The sequence below is a fragment of the Boleophthalmus pectinirostris genome, unplaced genomic scaffold, assembly GCF_026225935.1.
Source record: "Boleophthalmus pectinirostris isolate CB_2022bp ecotype Guang Dong unplaced genomic scaffold, ASM2622593v1 HiC_scaffold_7, whole genome shotgun sequence".
NCBI lineage: Eukaryota > Metazoa > Chordata > Actinopteri > Gobiiformes > Gobiidae > Boleophthalmus > Boleophthalmus pectinirostris.
Genome location: NW_026571473.1, coordinates 9,901,122 through 9,919,865, shown reverse-complemented (window position 1 = coordinate 9,919,865; position 18,744 = coordinate 9,901,122). Strand labels below are relative to the sequence as shown.

Genomic DNA, 18,744 nt, shown 5'->3' with positions numbered 1-18,744 from the left:
ACCTTTTATTTTTAGTTCGCAATGTTATTTACATTTTTTTTACATTCAAATATATAAGCACACTTTAAAACAAAATAGCAAAACTGTGAGCAATGTATCAAATGAGAATGCTAGTGTGCTGTTAGCATGCTAGTTGTCATAAAGATTACTGTAATAGCCAAAGTTTATATTTTTAGTTTGTAATATTATTATGATTATTATTTTACATTCAAATATTATATAAGCACACTTTAAAAGAAAATAACAAAATGTGAGCAACGTATCAAATGTGAATTCTACTAAAATATGTCAGGAATAAGACAGTTTAAATGATTCAAATGGTCCATGCATGTTTTTGAGTAATCCCGTATTGTCCTGCATTTGAGTGCTCAGAAAATGCCTGTTTTCACTTACCCCCTATCCCTGCCCACAGCTCTGTACCTACTTGTGATTTATTTAAAAAGGTGACGTTTGCCCATGAAATTCAAAATTGTCACGTAGCCTGAAACACTGAAAATCTGTTGCTTATTACAGTGAAATGCTGCTATGCCACCAGCTGAGAATTGGCTTTGCAATTTTGAGGGTTTTTTTTTAGACTTTTGAAATCAATACTCATGTTTACAATGAACCCCTTGTAAAAGCAGAAATGTAAAAGATATTGGGAGAAATGGGTTTGCTGTATTTTGATTATACATTTATTTTTTGTCTATTTGTTAATAATGGAATGAAAACATTGTATTATTTCTGTTCCTACTCTGTCCAAATGCTGTGTAATTGTTTGCTTTTTTGTATAATTATGCAACAAAATCTTAAAAATACTCAAAGAAACTAAAAATAAAAACAAAACAAATACAAAAACAGGATCTATGTATGTGATAGTTTATTAGTAAATACTAGAAAAAGGCTGATGTCTTCCTTAAAGGTGCACTGTGTATCTTTTCTGGTTGAGAGTCCGCTACTTTGACTCCATGTACTTTTTTCTCCCTGAAATTATCGTCAGTATGGCATTTAATGTAACTATCTCCATGGAGACAAGCAGGCCATATCACCGGGCCAACGTACAGGTCAGATCTGTAGAGAAGTGGACCTGCTCACAAGTTTTGAGAAATAAAAACACCTGTCATTGAATAAACACAAGTCAGGCAAAGTAATAGTAGCTTCTGACAGACCCTTTATGAGAAAAGTTACACAGTGCACCTTTAAGCGACACCGACTTTTAAAAGGGAGTTCGCACAATGATACGTTCTCCTTTTCACTCTTTAAAATAGATGATTAAGTGTGAACAGGCCAAGAATAAAACACAAGGCACAAGGCGTACAGTAATTGGAGGAAAACAGTCTCTCCCTGTTTAAAAATGCTGATAAACTGGCCAGCAGATTATAAAGTGCTTATTTTTAGCTTTTGTTTAAACTTTGCTGAATCAATTTAATGCTGCGGGTGCAAAAAGGGGACAATTTAAATTAGGGTTGTGCAGTATAGTCTATCACAACTTTGTCATAGCAATAAATAATTTCACATAAAGCCTGGGTGCAATTTTGTTCCATGATTTGTTCCATAGTATGACTGTTTATCTCCATGGAAACAAGCAGGTGACTCCACTAGGCCAAGTTACAGGTCAGATTTGTGAAACGGTGACCCCACTGAATGCATGTGGTTCAAGGCATCTTTCTTAGGAATAAATACACCTGTCATTTATTAACTGCAAGATTTCAAGGAACGTTCCAGGCAAAGCAATAACATCTTATGGTAGCAGATAGGGATGTAACAATAACCAAAATATCGTGAAATCGTATCCTCAACAATAATACTGTGGACTGTGGTCACAATATATCAAATTACAAGCTCCTTTGCTTAAATGCATTTATTTTTTTATAGTAGCAATACCTGAAAAACATCTGGAACTACATATCCCATGATTTATTTCAGCGCAGACAATGTGAAGAAATATGTTTTTTTTACTTGAATTCTTGGGATTATGACAGTAATAACTCACACCAAAATCTTGTCAGGGTATTTTAAAAGCAAAAAAGTGTCTCATCTATAATTATATTTCAATTATATCAGCCTTTCTAAAATATTGCAATAAATATCATACCTTGAGATGCATATCGTGCGAATATCGTACCGAGAGATTTGGATATCGCTACATCCCTAGTAGCAGATCCTACTAGAGACTTACATAGTGTACCTTTAAGTTATGTGTATCAAATTTTTATGGAATAAAAAAATTCAAACAGAATTACGTCCATTAAATCAATCAATCAATCAAACTGTATTTATAAAGCGCTTTTCATATATAAATTTAAAAAAATGTGAAGAAAAATGGAAAACAAAGCAAAACAAAGAGCTTTACAGTGATTAAAAACAATCCCACATTTCCTTTCAGACATCACTTTATATTTAAAGGAGAGAGGGACGGGCGTGTGGTGGGCATGGATCGCGGGTAGTACGCTGACTCCCAACGTGAGATATAAAAAAAAGAAATAACAAATATAAAATTGCCTTACTGGCACTGGTGAAAACAACCTGCATAGGCTCATGATATCTGCACTACTGTCCTATAGTGACCTGTAACATGCTACATTCATGTAGTTTTAAAAAGCATGACAATATCAAGTAATCCAAAGTATTCAGATTATGTTACTCACCTTGAGTAATTTAATGGACTACGTTACAAACTACATTTTGGGAAATGTAATCTGTAGGGGAATATATTTTAAAAGTAACCTTCCCAACCCTTGACTACACATAGTAAAATGTGAGGCTGAACACAGGTGAACCAGTTGAGAAAGCACCATCAGAGGAGCCGTCTACATCAGCAGCAGAGAGTCGTCCGCCGCCGCCAGGAACCACCACAGGGTCCAGGGGAGAGATGAGGCCCAAGCACCAACCCTCCACCTGGAGCCCACGGGACAGACCCGTCAGCTACAGTCGACCTCCACTCCTGGTGCAGAGGACTCCTACAGAGGAAACTAAAAATAATAAAGGAATATGAGTTCAGGCTAATAATATGCCTAAAATACATAAATATAATAAAATATGTATACCGTATTTTACGGACGATTAGGCGCTCTGGATTATAAGACGCACTGTCAATAAATGGTGTATTTTCGAACTTTTTTCACAAATAAACCACACTGGACCTTAAGCGAAACACAACGGTTCGATGGGTCAGTTGCACTGTGTTTGGTGCGTTCATGGTGACTCTTGGCTTTGTTCAGTTGTGGCGGATAGGGAGGGTGCTGTCTGGGACTGCTGGGATCGCTGGATCGGTCACGATGACTCAACTGGTCAGTTGTGACTCAGATTGGTACATTGTACTCGCTTTTTCGGTTCATTCCTCCGTTTCGTTCCTTGTCGGCATAGAGTGATGAGTGTGGCTCAGGGTGTGTTTTGCTGCGCGGTCGTTGTCTGATCCATGCGTTTCTGCGTGTGCTGCGGGTGGTGCGGCTTTGTAGTTTACTGAAGTCGTGCTGAGACACCCGAGTGGATTCGTGTATGGGGCGCTCTGGATTTCAATCAAAAGCTAAGCTAAACAGGTGGGTCTTGAGCCTGCTCTTAAAACATGAACATTCTCTTTGACCCTCAGCTCCTCCGGCAGGCAGTTCCATAAACGGGGGCCATAGTACTAGAAAGACGCCTCTCTGTGAGTGTGTGTCCTGAGTTTGGGAATGACCAGGAGCCTGCTGCCAGAGGAGCGCAGGGTCAGCGAGGGTTCGTAGGGTAAAAGCAGTTCTGAAAGATAAGAAGCCCCAAGACCATTAAGACATTTGGTATTGAAACCTGATTCTTCAACTGCTCTAAATTTACAAAAACTACAGAGCAAAATAGGTAACGCAATGAAATAAAAAAGAGTTATATATAACAGCACAAAATGTCTACTTGTAAATAAAACACTCAGAATGATTTTTGAAGAGCCAGTTCTTCATTGGGAGCCAAACAAAAAGAACCAAATCTTTGAAAAGACCTGTACTGCCCATCGCTAGTTTATACTTCCTACATCTTGTCACTTCCTTCCTTTCCCGTCTACTCCTGAAGCCTCCCTTGATTTTACTCCTTCCTTTCGTGGTTTTCTTTGGAACACTACTTAATATGACACATTTGACTGACAGCTAAAAAATGGAGGCTTGAGGAGGGGAATCAAGGAGAAGCAAGGAAAGAGAAATGAGACGTGGCTATTTATTCTATTTCCATCGCAGCAGTAACATCAGCCACCTCAGGCTCTCTTTGTCCTCCTCTTCCTCACCACTCAAAGAACTTTTTATGCATTTTACTGCATCTTCACATCATTTTTTTTTTCACAGAGGCAGGTTAGGTTTCTTGCCCCAGGACTTAATAGATTGGGATTTGGACTAAATAGCATGAAACAGAGATCAGATGATACGTTTTTGCCGATGCTAGAACTGATTGTTTTGAATCCAAAGAAACATATGGCTGATTAACTGCTGATTTTGGATATATGAAGGGGAAATTTAAGTAATTTTCTTCAAATTATCTGATTTGAATTTACTACAAGCTCTTTCACAACCTTATTTTACGTTTTTTTTAAACTGGAAACAGGATAAGAGAACAGTGTGTCACTTTTTTGCAGTACTTCTTTGGACTCAAGTGTTCAAGTAGAGCTTTATGCATTTCTCGTGTACGCATATTGACAGTTTTTGGCATCATTCTATTTCCTTCTCAGCAGGAGTAACATCAGCCACCTCAGCCTCTCTTTCTGCTCCTCTTCAACCCCACCAAATGCTTGTCTGGAACGTTAAAATGATGGACTGGTGTTGACATTTCAGGGGCTGAATCATATCCTTTGCTGCTGATCTCATTCCCACAAATCCAGTGTGTTCTGTCATTTGGTGTCAGTGGTTATGTAACTGTGCAGAGCCAACGCAGCTAACGCTTTTAGCACGTTTAAAGAGTGTGAGAAAGTCTGCGTTGCGATTTCTCCTCTGAAGCTCAACACTTTTATTTAAATCCACTTTTGCAGTTGTGATACGATTGTATTCAAATCTCTAATACAATGCAATATAAAGACAGTATTCAGGATGCTACCCACACTGCAGAAATGTGAAATATTTACTGTAAATGTTTCTTTTAAATACAGAGAAAATAAAAAAAAATATGTTTACTTTTTAAATGATTATCAAAAAATCTTCAAGAATGAAATGGACCATGACCTGTGCAGTTCCCTTTGCTTTGTCTGCACGCTGCTGCTTCAGAACACAGTACTTTAAAATATAGTTGTAGGAGCCGGTTCTTCTTCAGGAGCCAAACAAAAAGAACCGCATCTTTGAAAAGAGCCGGACTCATAGAACTATAATAAAATCTGGAAGATGAATCCAAGTTGGTGCTGTATTGTTTTCAATGGCCTGTGCTCATTGGCGCATGGGCCCAAAAATTTTTCATTTCCGCATTTACTTCCTGAGAAGGGGCGAGCTCCTCCCACCCGTGTGACGTCTGTAAAGTGCATGGCATTGTTATAACATGCACGTACGCTGTTATAAAAATCACCCTATTATTTTAAAGGTACAATATTTAACTTTTTATTTATGTTTTGATTTGTTTGTATTGCGATTTTAATGCCTTTCTTATTTTGTAAAGCCCTTTGTATATGAATTGTACTATGCAAACAAACTTGCCTTGCCTTTCTGGTGTAGGGTCGGCCACCTGTTGTCTCCATAGAGATATTTATGCTTTGACAGGAATGTTCCACTGTATAGCATTAAGCATATCTATCTTGCATTTATTCAATAATTCATACACGTGTTCTTAATGTAAAAAAAAAACATATATCTTGAAAACATATATTCTTACTGTGAGCGGGCCTCTACACAGATCTGACTGGTAACGTAGTCTGATGGGACCATTTGCTTGTCTCTGTGAAGATAGATACATTTAATATAGAGTTGAACGACCTTGGTTACGATCATTTTGGACCGAAAATCACAATCTCAGACAACACGATTTTAAGAGCCTCAAAGCCGCAATTTTTGCTGTGTTCCTCAAGCCCAATTTATGGATGTGCGTCAAGGTGTATGCGCCACAAAGTAATTCACTGCCACAGTGTGAGGAGGCGAGGATTTAAACCTGCCGTTTGTGTAAAGTTTGAACCATCTCCAACACGACAGAAGCACAGAACAGACTCACCATCATCAGCACATCCTCTGTCACAGAAAGAACGCTCATATTCCACTGAGTCGTGTCCTTTAGTCTGACAAAACCTGACTGCATCAACAATACATGGAGCGAGCTATTTTTTCAGCGCTTATACTTTATGCAAATTAGCCATGTGGTTTTAAGTTTCCTTTCTGTGAAACGTAAACAAATGTGCGCAAAGCTGCTTTAAACACACTATTAATTAATGTATACTGAAAGAAAGGAATACGGAGAACAGGAAATGCATGTCGAGCGGTGATATAGAGGGCCAGTCACAACCACAGCATTGTCTGCGTCGCTTCCCCTGCTGTCTGCATCGTTTTGACGCATAGTTACGGTCCAGCATCGGTGCAGGACTCTGGTATGATGTAAGTTTTAGTGTTCATGTGCACTGAAACTTGATTTGAAAAGAATCTTGGATGAAATCGAAATCGCAACATCTGCCAGAAAAATCGCAACTCAATTTTTTCTTAAAACCGTTCAGCCCTAATTTAACGTCATACTATAAAACACGGATCTCCAACCTTTTGCATCCGGTGAGTTACCTTTAGAAAACGAAAATGCCGGAGAGCTACTCGTTTTAGCGATGGCAAGAAATTTAGTGGATATAAGGGAGCAAGCCTTAGATGTTTTACAGTGAGATGCCTTTAAAACACAAAACCATTATCCATTTATTAGTGTGCAAAGCTGAAATTTAACATATTTACAGTGGTAATTAATCAAATTCGAGTTAATTAGAATAATACGTAATTCATAAATCCTTTGGAGAGCTGCTGGTGGCTCCCAAGCTACAGTTTGGAGACCCCTGCTATAGAAGAACACTCCAGACAGAGTAATAACATCAACATGGAAAGAAACGGGACGAACTCTCCACCAGAAAAGTGACATAGAGCAGCTTTAAATTCCGATAATGCAATTTGCTGCAACAGTTCTATCTTTACAGGCCTCATTTGCAGGAGTCCTTTCTTAATAGATGTCATTGTGAGTTGCAGAGTGTTCCTCCTCGTATGGACTTAAGTGCCGTGAGCTGGGCTGCTGTGATAATGAACCTGATGGGAGACATGAGCCCTTTCATCTGAAAATACCCTTTTTAAAAACATAATTACCCATCTCAGACAAATTACCGCATTCTGGAAGATGCTCATTAAATGCTTCATTTTGACGATGAAGACGAGAAAGAGAAATGTCTGGTATAATTGCGGATAAGTAAAAATGTGTTTATTTCGTGAGATAACATGCTGATTTTTTCCACACACTGTTCAGGATTTGGCAACCGAGATGCTGCAAAGTCTGTAAAGCAATAGTGTTCGTCTATAATATGAATACAGCTGTTTGTTTCTTGACAGTTGAAGATATTAAATTATCACATTTACAAATTATTATAATAAAATCGTAACCATTGCTTAACTAAAAATGTTTGTGACACTTGTAATTACATCAAAATGCTTCTATATGTGTTAGGGATGGGCATGATTAGTCGATGAATTGATAATTGATCATTAAGAATTTCATCGATTACGCTCATTTTAATCGACAAACCGACTGTAGGTTACTGTGCGTAGCGTAGGGTGACTAAACAGGGGTCTGTACATGTAGCTCTCTGCACTCAGGAGCGAGACGCCTGCAGCCTGCAACATGTCGAAGCGCAAGTGCGTATTTAACGATGACTTGTACAAGAAATTCCATGCTTTCCGTTGCGTTCGGGACAAGTGGAAGACCATGTGCACAGTGTACAAAGCAGCACATATGTTTCGGTGTCTAGTGGGGAAAAAGATCACCGGGACACCGAAAACATTCAAAAGTTTTGCCAGGTGAGAGTCGTTCAATGTCGATGACGAGTCCCCACCTCCCACCCCCCTTACGTAATAAAATATGGTACGTAATATGGTCACACTAACCTGTATTCCACTGAGTCGTGTCGCATCAGCGCACAAGAGCTGTTTTTTTCTTCTCTTAATTTATGCTAATGAGCCATGTGGTTTTAAGTTTTCGTTTCTGTGAGAGTTGCACAAAGCTGCATTAAACACATTATAATGTCAAACGGGCTGATGTGGCTCTAGAGTGGTTACGGTTTATATGTCGTAAAGTTGAATTTAGTTATGCAGATTAGTAGTGCAGATAGTAATAATAATGATGATAAATTTTAATATAAAAAATGTTAATGATTAATTGATAATCGATCGTTAATTCTCCCGACGATTGATTAAGAAAATTTTATCGAATGCCCATCCCTATTATGTGTTAAATCGTAACATAGAAGAGTGAATTCCTTAGTGCATTGTCTAATTTGATAATAATATAGTAATGCCTTTTGATTTATACACCATATTTCATGATACTCAAAGTACTTTTTAATGCATTTTATTGCTTTTCCTATTATACTCACTAGAGATTTACAGTTAGCCAGAGGGAAGCTATCAATCTGTATCTTACTTCACAACAGCCACTACACACACAATGATGCTGAGATTGTGCTTCATACATACAAGTTAGATGTCTTCTTGCAGGATTAATGGCTGTATAAAGTGAGATTTCAACCAACATCTCTCCTGTTATATAATTAGAGCTCTTTTTCCTGAGTCACTAGCTATATTTAAGGTTCATGCGCACCAAACATCTGGAAAATGTTCGTGTTAAACTGTTCTACATGATCCTTGTGTTTTTATTTCACTGTTTTGTCCGTAAATACATTTCTATTTCTAATATGGAACTGGCTGCCCTATAATTGAAAGCGTCAGTGAGCCTCATTTGACTGGAGCCAAACGCTGTGGGTGGCATAACACTCACTTAGTCCAAGTCTTTATACGGTCTGTCATAATCCGTGTATCATTTGTTCATTTGTTTTTCAAAATAAAACCAAAAATACAATAAGAAAATGAAAGAAAGAAACTGTTTTCTTCATTATTTGTCCTCAAACCAGAATGAAAAAACAGATAGTGATTCGTTTTTTCAGTTTTCGATTTTGTGTTTAAAAGAATAATGGAAACAACGGATAACAGCCGTTTCCCATTTCTGTGACTTAAACTGTGATGCTGGACTTTTGCGCCGCATACGGTCTAAACCAGGACTGATCCCAGAACTGCACCAGGAAGACTAAACCAAGACTGAACTAAGACTAAAACAGGACTAGTCCAAAATTAATCCTGGCTTAGACCTGGTTTAGAACTGGCTCAGTCCTGATATAGTCCTGGTTTATACCTGGTTTAATCCTGGTGTTTAATGCTGTTTTAGTCCTGTTTTAGTCTTAGTTCAGTCTTGGTTTAGTCCTCCTGGTGCAGTTCTGGGATCAGTCCTGTTTTAGTCCTGTTTTAGTCCTGTTTTAGTCCTGGTTTAGACCTGGTTTAGTCCTGATTTAGTCCTGGTTTAGTCCTGGTTTAGACCTGGTTCAGTCCAGGTTCAATCTGTATGCGGCGCAAATCCCTCTGGCATTGCAGTTTGAGTCACGGAAACTTTTTTTTCCCCATTATTCATTTAAACACACAATAAAAAACTGAAAAAACTAATTGTTATATTTTTGGAGACAAATAATGAAAAAAAAAAAGTTGTTTTTTCATTTTCTTATTTTTGGTTTTATTTTGAAAAACGAATAAACAAATGATACATACATACATGTATGATGTAAGCACACACCAAAAATCACATTTAAAAATTTGGTCACATATGATTATTATTCTAGTTCTTAATTTTGACTTGGCCATGTAAACATCCACTGTCAGTCCAAATACAGCATCACAGAACTTTTTATTTATGTTGCTAATGTTAACAAAATAGAAACATGCATGAACCAAATTATCGTTCTATCAGTTTTTGGTGATTCTTTTCTTAGATTAGTCTGTGAAAAATGATCGAAAAGCTGTTTGATAGATCCAATATGGCTCTAACTGCCTTGTGTGTCGTTAGTTGGCAAAAACGACAGTCTGGTTTTCTAATATGACTTGTCACTAATATATTTTCTTCATTTGGTCTCTTGCAGGAAGTCCATGAAATCCTGAAGGAGTACGAGCTGAAGTACTGCTTTGTGGACCGCAACAAAGGCACAGGTACTACTCCTCAGTACTACTACAGCGCATACACAGCTCCTCTTGTAAACAGTAGTATTGGAACACGCCACACAGCCTTTCAGTCATGTCAATTTTCACTTTTATTGTTCAGAAATAAATTGAATAAAGGGAGCGAGGCAGTGGATACTGTTTTGCTTTGATTGTAGCGAGTTACACTTATAAAGAAATCCATTTTACATTTCAATATCCTCGCTATTGATAAAGGAGGCCATTATGAACACTTTTCAGGTTGTTATAAAACCTTGCACAGTGGAAAACATTTTGTACATTTTCCACCACTTATGTTTATATGAATCAGTGTGATTGAAGGAAATAGCCGGAAATATACACCTTAAAGGCCTTTATTATGCTGTTTTCTCATCTATGCTGTAATGTTGTTTCCTTCACAAACAGACCCGCAGTTGTGTTTTGTTTCATTCACACATGCTTAACACACGTTCTGCACATTTTATAGTTCTTCTCTTAAGTAAAAAACACTCTGTTCTGCCTTGTGATGTTATGTGGTATTACAGGAACTGCTCCACTGTGTTTTTAAACTTCATACACCTTCGCTAGAATCATTTGGATAATTTCAGACCTGGAATTGCCAGTCTGTACTGAACAAAAAGTAAAAAGTAGCTTGAAAATTACCTTTTCATGATATCACAACAGAGCATTTTGAGCTTTGGAGATGTAGACCAGTGTTTTCCTTTTTTTTTCTGGTGACCCATATTTTAAAAGTCACAAACCTTTGCAACCCAACACATTATTTGTAAACCACAAAAGTAAAAGTGGATTTGACTATTGTTGATCATAAATGAGAATATTTTATTGTCAATTAGTATAACTCAGGTTTTAAACAATGAAGCAGCAATAAAAGGATCCATAAATTGCCTATTTGGAGATTAATTAAATGTAGCCCATTTATTTTTCTTTTCAACATTCAATTGAACCAGCAATATTAGAACAAAATAGTCTGTTGAACTGTATATTGTGGACCTACATGCAGATTGTGACAAGGCGACCCAAAAAAAAGTCTTACAACCCAGTCTTTGGGAAACAATGATGTAGACACACAAATATTAAAATGCTCCTCAAATGTGTGAATAAAAACAAAGCCCAACTCCAGATATGTTTTTGATGAAGTAACAGCTGATGTTGCATAATAAAAAACCTTTAAGTCTGAATAGTAAGCAACAGTATTAAGGTGTATATTGTTTAAAACTGGAGTACTTACTTGAACAAACTGCACAAATGGTGATTATACAGTAGAGGTTTGTGCGGGTCAGAATTTTCAGTACTTGCAAAAAATGGTAATTTTCATTCCCGTTCCCACCTACATCTGTGATATTTTGTCCCGCTTCCGCCCGCAAATCTCGCAAGATGGGGACGTTCACTTTCTTAAGCTCTATCAAACACGGAGAAGTGGAAAGGAATTGTCTAAAATGTGCGCAAGATTAGACCACATCCGTGAGTTTAGTCTGCTTAAAATGTTTTTAATAATGCCAAATAAAATATCCAGCACAAATGATGTATGATAGGCATACATTCATCATTTGTATATTTAACTTTACACTCATATTTAGGTTGCATTGTGCAGTCCCCCTCCTGCCTGCACCCGCCTGCACCCGCAATAAGCTTTGAAAATGCATCCCACACCGCACTGTTTTGCATCGGGTCCCGCGGGTCCCGTGCATGCTCTACTATACACCGCTCTCTCTCTTTGTAGTAAATCAGATTTGTGGATGAGTTTGTGCTGAATTCAAATGATATAATTTAGGGAAAATAATCAAAACTGCTTCTCTTGTGGGCTTTAAGCCATGTTGGAATGTTGTTAATCATAACTGGAGTTGTATTTAGTTTCATTCACACATGTCTGAGTACTGTATTTTCCGGGCTATTAGGCGCGCTCTTAAGCCTTTAACCCAGGGGTGTCCAAACTTTTTCCATCAAGGGCCACATTTCTAAACATAGACAAAGCAGAGGGCCAATCAAGGCCCGTAGACTGATGCTCAATACAGTGAATAATTGAAATATGTGCATGTTTAACACATTAAAATGAGCCATCAGTCTTTATTCATGATAAGATACTTAAAACCAGCTTCATCAAAGTAGATTTTCAAAAAAAATTGCAATAAAAAGTAAATTTTTAATTGAAGCAAGGTAATTTGTGCCAAGTCACCTGGAAGCGTGGGAGCCAAGAAAAATTTGTCTGAGGGCTGCATTTGGCCCACGGGCCATAGTTTGGACATGTCTGCCACAACCCCATCAAAAAATGACCACGCATCCCGCAAGCCCTATATACGAATCCACTCGGGTGTCCCAGCACGACTTCAGTAAACTACAAAGTCGCACCACCTGCAGCGCACACAAACACACACGGAGCAGACAGCGACCGCACAGCGAAACACACTCACAGACACACTCATCACTCCACGTGGACGAGGAACGGAACGGAGGAACGAACCAAAAAAGCGAGTGCGATAGCCACAACTGAACAACTGAGTCACTGCGAACACGCCAACAATCCGTTGGTCCCAGACAGCACCCTCCCTACACGCCACAACTGAACAAAGCCCAGAGTCACCGCGAAAGTGCCAAACAAAGTCCAACTGACCCATCCAACTGTTGTGTTTCGTTTAAAGTCCGGTGCAGTTTGTTTGTGAAAAACGTTCAAAATAGACCATTTAATGACAGTGCGTCTGATAATCCAGATAATAGCCCAGAAAATACGGTAATCCTTTCTAGTAGTAGTAGTCTGTCTACATGTCCGAAATCAAAATACTCTGTTCCACCTTATGATGTCATGAAGTTCACAGTCCACCTTAATAGAGATTGGAAATTCCAGGGGTAAAATTATTCAGATGCTTCTAGTGAAGGTGTATGGAGTTTAAAAACACAGTGGAGCTCTTCCTGTATTACCACATGACATCACAAAGTGGAAGAGAGTGTTTTCAATTAGACCCTCTTCTTATTCATTTATAGTAAAGGGGGCCCATGTGATGCTTCTTGCCCCGGGTCCCCACATTTCTGTTGACGGGCCTGATTTTAAGTGTCCAGATGCAAGAATTGTTCAGGTGCTTCTTCAGACTGTGTAGCAAAGTATGTTGGACCTTTCAACAGCCAGCCCGACCCACTCTCATCTCAAAGCCTATTTTAGAAGCAGACTCTTTCTCTCGGGTTTGTGATCAATAGAATCCTGTATAATTGGATGCACATTTCATACAGCCGTCTGATTCTGACACAAAGAGCTGCTTTGACAAAGTATTGGGCAAAAGTTGGGCACCTCAAGTTATAATTTATTTATTGTTGGCTTTTCTAATGCTTTGGAACTATAATTTTGCCAGTGGTGGAAGAAGTACTTGATTTTGTAAAACTGCACATAACAGGGAAAAGAAATACTCAAGTAAAAGTACAAGATTATGAGATCTAATAACAGTCTAATAAAAAGTATTGATTTTGATACAGATTTGTGTTGAATTTTGTTCAGTAGAAACTGAATCGATGTTTTTTCCCCCTAGCTGTCTTTAATTGTATATTTTTTATACTCAAAAGTACAAATGTGTTAAAAATAAACCCTCAGCCTTTTCAGCAGGTCTCAAACTATAATAAAAAATACTTTTACTTTTCAATCCTGTTAGAAATGAAAAAAAGAAAAGCAGAAAGTACAGATACATGCTCTCAAATGTAGTGAAAGTATCCTCTTGAAAATGTATTTAAGTAATGTACAGATTCTTAAAATGTATAGTTAAGTACAGAACTTTACTACTTTTACTTCCTAAGGCAAAGTTCAGTGGTAGAATTTTTTTGCTTAGGTGTTTGCATATAATATCATCCAGGGGTGTAGTGGGCATAGTACGTGGGGGTATGCCATCCACCCACTTCTCCCGACGTGAGATATAAAAAAATAACAAATATAAAATAGCTACAACTTGAATCCGGAGCTATTGACAATGGTGAAAACAACCTGCATAGGCTCATGATGTCTGCAGTACTGACCTATAGTGGCCTGAGACATGAGGGACCAGGACTGAACTAGGACTAAACCAGAACTAAACCAGGAATGAGTGTCAGGACAGGCCTGGAATTGTGCCTGCATATGTGGTCAGGTGACCGCAGGCGAAAGGACCGGCACAGAGCCCCATGGGCCTAAGCTTAGCCGTCACCCCATCGCACTTTGCAGACACCCTGCTCCATGGGCTTGGGGTTCTCTTTCTCGCTGACAATTCCAAGATTAGTCCTGGTTTAGTCCTGGTTTAGTCCTGGTTCATGTTTTGTAGTCCAGTGATTCTTAACCATAGGGCCGGGGCCCAAAGTAGGGCCAGGACCACCTCCTTGGGGGCCCCACAATCAGTACAATATAAGGCATGTAATCTGAGATAGGGCCCCAGGTTACTTTGACAGAAAAAGTCAGGCCCTGAGATTGAAAAGGTTAAGAACCCCTGCTGTAGTCTTTGATTTATGTTCTGTAGGTGAATATGAACGGCGTTAATGTTAATAACATGATTCTGCATCATTTTAAGTAGTTAAAAAACATCAAATATTACTTTTATTTACTGGATTGGTGCCTTTATGTTTGTTTTGGGGACATCGATGATGTCACAAATCGCATACCCCACTTAAAAAAAATCCCCTCTACAGCACTGATGCTGTCATAACTGTAGAGATAACTAAAGTATATTTTAAGGGCTGTACATGACCTAGACATGGACATACAGGACATAAACACTTAACACGATGTGGTAGTATTGTCCAGTCTGCCCTTGGTTCTATTGTAGGGAGTATTATAGTGCTGATGACATAGGTCAGATAGAGTTATTAGCAAGGAAGGTCATGCAGTTTTCCTATTAATAAGACATATTGAGTTTTGAATGAAGATTGACAACATTATTGACCACCCATATGCTCCAGTACTATAGTATTTTTATATTTTTATGTAATTTATTCATTCATACAACTGTACCATTGCGTCTAACTTTTATTTTACAAGAGCGCATAGAAATAGAGCAGTATATCAAGTGGAGCTGTACAAGACAACTTGACTATAACTCACACCAACAAACATGCCCCTTGCCTTCCAGATCTGCCCTGCCCCCTCCTGCCCCCTCCTGCCCCCTCTGCCCCCCTCCTGCCCCCTCCTGCCCCCTCCTGCCCCCTCCTGCCCCCTCCTGCCACCCGCGCGTGTGTCCCATTCCAGAGAAATCCTGTGTGGAGCCTATATTTAGTGTGAGTCCGTCGCCAGCACCTGTAATGCAACGCCTTGGGAGAGGGCACAGAGCTGTAAACAGCACAGATATCAAAGCAGCAGTGCTCTGTCCCAAAGGTTAATACTGATCAGGGCAGATACAGAGAAAGATGAAAAACAGGCCTCTCTCTCTCTCTCTCTCTCTCTGCCAGCCTCACCAGCGCACTAATGAGGTGTGGCGCTGGGCAGTGGGCAGGGAGGTGGGCAAAGTCAATGGATATATAATTTTTAATGAAGTTCTAGTGCAGTTTATTTGCCATTTGCAGTATAAAAAACACATTTGAAAAAAAAAAAAAAACTTACATTCATTCATCCATTCAATACAATATGATAAAAATACAAACTACATAAAATTGTCAACAGTATAAGGCAATTCACTATTACATAACAAAATTTAAGCAAAATAAATGGTCCTATGTTACACAGAACTGATCCTTGTCATCCTTTACGCCAGGGGTGTCCAAACTTTTATCATCGAGGGCCACATATGTAAACAGACGAAGCAGAGGGCCAGTTGAGGGCCGTAGACTGGTGCTCAGTACAGTGAATAATTGAAATATGTGCATGTTTAACACGTTAGAATGAGCCACCATCAGTCCTTTATTCATGCTAAAATCCTCAAAACCACACACTAAATTTTAAATATTGGCTTATCAAGGTAGATATTCAAAAAACTTGCAATAAAAACACAAAGGTAATTTGGTCCAATTCTCCTGGAAGCCTGAGAGCCAAGTAAAATTTTTCTGAGGGTCGTATTTGGACATAGTTTGGACATGCCTGCTTTAAGCCATGTTATAATACTGTTGCCTCCTCAAAAACAGACCTGGAGTTGTGTATTTGTATTTGTATTTGTTTATTTATTTCATTTATAAAGTATAAAAAGACATCGAGAGTGTCACAACATCAGACATACAAGAAATGAATGAAAAGGAGCAGAAAGAAGACAAATCTTATGTTATCTGCCCCCTGAGTTGTGTTTTATTTCCTTCACACATGTTTGAGTAACACTTTATTATCAGTCTGTCAACATCTCCAAAGCTCAAAATACAAAAAATACAAAATGATCCAGATGATCCAAATGAAGGTGTATGGAGTTTCAGACTAAACCTGGACTAAACCCAGACTAAACAAGGACTAGAACAGGATCACTTTTTTTTTTTACTGTGCTCAAACCAGGACTAAATAATGATAAATATAAACACACCCGTAAAATTAGTCTTTTTAAGCTTTTTGAGACTTGCATGGTAAAATTATCATCGGGCTGCGTCGGTTTCCATTACCTTCAAAAACATAACAGTCTCTCTCCACTTTTCCGCTTAAATAAAGGTCAATAAAATGATAATGTGATATTTTGGAGGACTCTTGCATTAATATTCCGAATAATATTTTTCATTCAATCAGAAATGCGATAAAACGTGCTTCTAAAAGTTCAAGTATTACACAAAAAGCAGAAACGTCTCTTTATATCTTTGTTTGAAAGATTACACCGCAACACTGTGTTTAAAGGTGCACTGTGGAACATTTCTAGTAGAGGGTCTGCTGCCTGCTTGTTTCCATGGAAATATTATTGATTTGTCCACAATGTTTCACAGTATATGAAAAAAACATAAATGTATGAGATAAGCAGGTTTCAGCACTACACTACATTACAAATCAGATCTGTGGAGAGTCGCCCCCTATTCACAGAAGGAATTATTGTATTTTTGAGCAATAGAAATTAGATTAGTTAAAATGACGTAAATTAAGAACATTTTACTTTATTTGAGTAGATTCATCCTGACAAATAAAATTATCTACCAACGGAATAAATTTGTTTTTCTTAATTCAAGTAACATTTGATTTTGTGTCTTATTTTAAGTGCAAAAACTTGTTGTTTTACTTAATTTAAGTGCAGCGATGCATTTTCATATTTTAAGTACAAAAGGTCTTGTTCGACTGGCAGATAATTTTACTTTCCCAAGTGAAATGGACTCAAATCATGATAAAACTTTCTTATTTCAAGTCATCTTAACTTGATTAGATTTTGCTTTTTGCAGTGTTAGGCTTCATTTACACTGAAATGAATCACCGTATCACTGTATTGGAAACAATCTGCATCCAGACACATCGTTTCTGTGTCCCTATTGACATAGCTTTGTACATATTTGTTTACATTTTACAGAAACAAAACTTAAAACTGCAACTGAGCGCTCAAAAAACAGCTATTGTGGGCTGATGCGGTTCAGCTTCTGTCGGACTAAAGGACATGACTCTGTGGAATATATGTGTTCTTTCTGTGACAGAGGGGTGTTCTGCTGATGGTGAGTCTGTTCTGTGCTTCTGTCGCGTTGGAGATGGTTCATGTGAAACTTTCCAGAGATTATATGTCTACAGGTCATACACATAGACCGTATATATGAATAGACATATGTTCTAGCCTCTTAGCTTTTGGTGGTGAATTACTTTGCGGTGCGTAGGCCGACATCAGCGTATCAGTGTTTTCAGGTGTCCACACAGTGCCAGATCAGACCTGTCCTCAAATAAATTCGTGGGAGCTGGCGACACCACATCGTTCCGTCTCTGGAGCCTTTTTCAGTCAGATTAGTGTGGACGAACACTGCATCCGCAACGAAAACGACTCGAATACGTACTAGTGTGGATGGGGCCTTAGTGTCATATCATGGAACATTCCGGGCAAAGCAATAACATCTCCATGGAGACAAGAGGGAGCGGACCTTGCATCTTTAAAATCTTTATCAACCCTTGCATTTTTGAGAGTTGACAATATTTTCTGTTTTGTTGCAGTTCTCAGTATTTCTTTTTGTATGAAAACTCTTCCAATGAACTCTCCCAGTGTTACCTTATAGTCCACATATTTCTTCTTTAACCCGGTGTACAAAGCAACCCCCTTCGCTTATGTAAATTCAGTAGACATTGTGCGTTGTAGGGCCGACCTCTGGGACTCATAATATACACTCCTTAATGATGAAATTTGCATCTTCAAACGCTCTGGAAGGCCTCAGGTGACAGAGGAGAGGAGAACTGGCTCTGGTTCTTAATACCAGCTTTTATTACTCGTAGAGGTGCAGCCGAGGTGTGCAGAGTCTCCGCAGATAAGACCGAAGGTGTGGGTTTGGATATGAGACTGTAGATAAGTATTTTATTATGCTATGATTGATTGAATGGGATGTAATAAGGACAACAGAGGGCATTTTATTTTATGTTCGGGCTGCATACATAAGCCAGTGTGTAGTAGCAGGAAGCGATGTATTTTTGTATTTTTCATCGCAAACACGTCTTATCCGAAAAGTAACGAGACAGTGACAGGCGTTTTTCACATTCACACTACAG

The 18,744-nt window shown here is 38.5% G+C and overlaps 1 protein-coding gene across 1 annotated transcript in view; it reads left to right on the top strand.

Annotated features, from left to right (window-relative positions):
• Window positions 1-18,744, top strand: part of raver2 (ribonucleoprotein, PTB-binding 2) — a 249,941-nt gene that overhangs the window by 46,748 nt on the left and 184,449 nt on the right. The window contains 1 exon segment of the mRNA XM_055164999.1: window positions 10,103-10,169. Within this exon segment, the coding sequence (XP_055020974.1) occupies window positions 10,103-10,169 (67 nt within the window).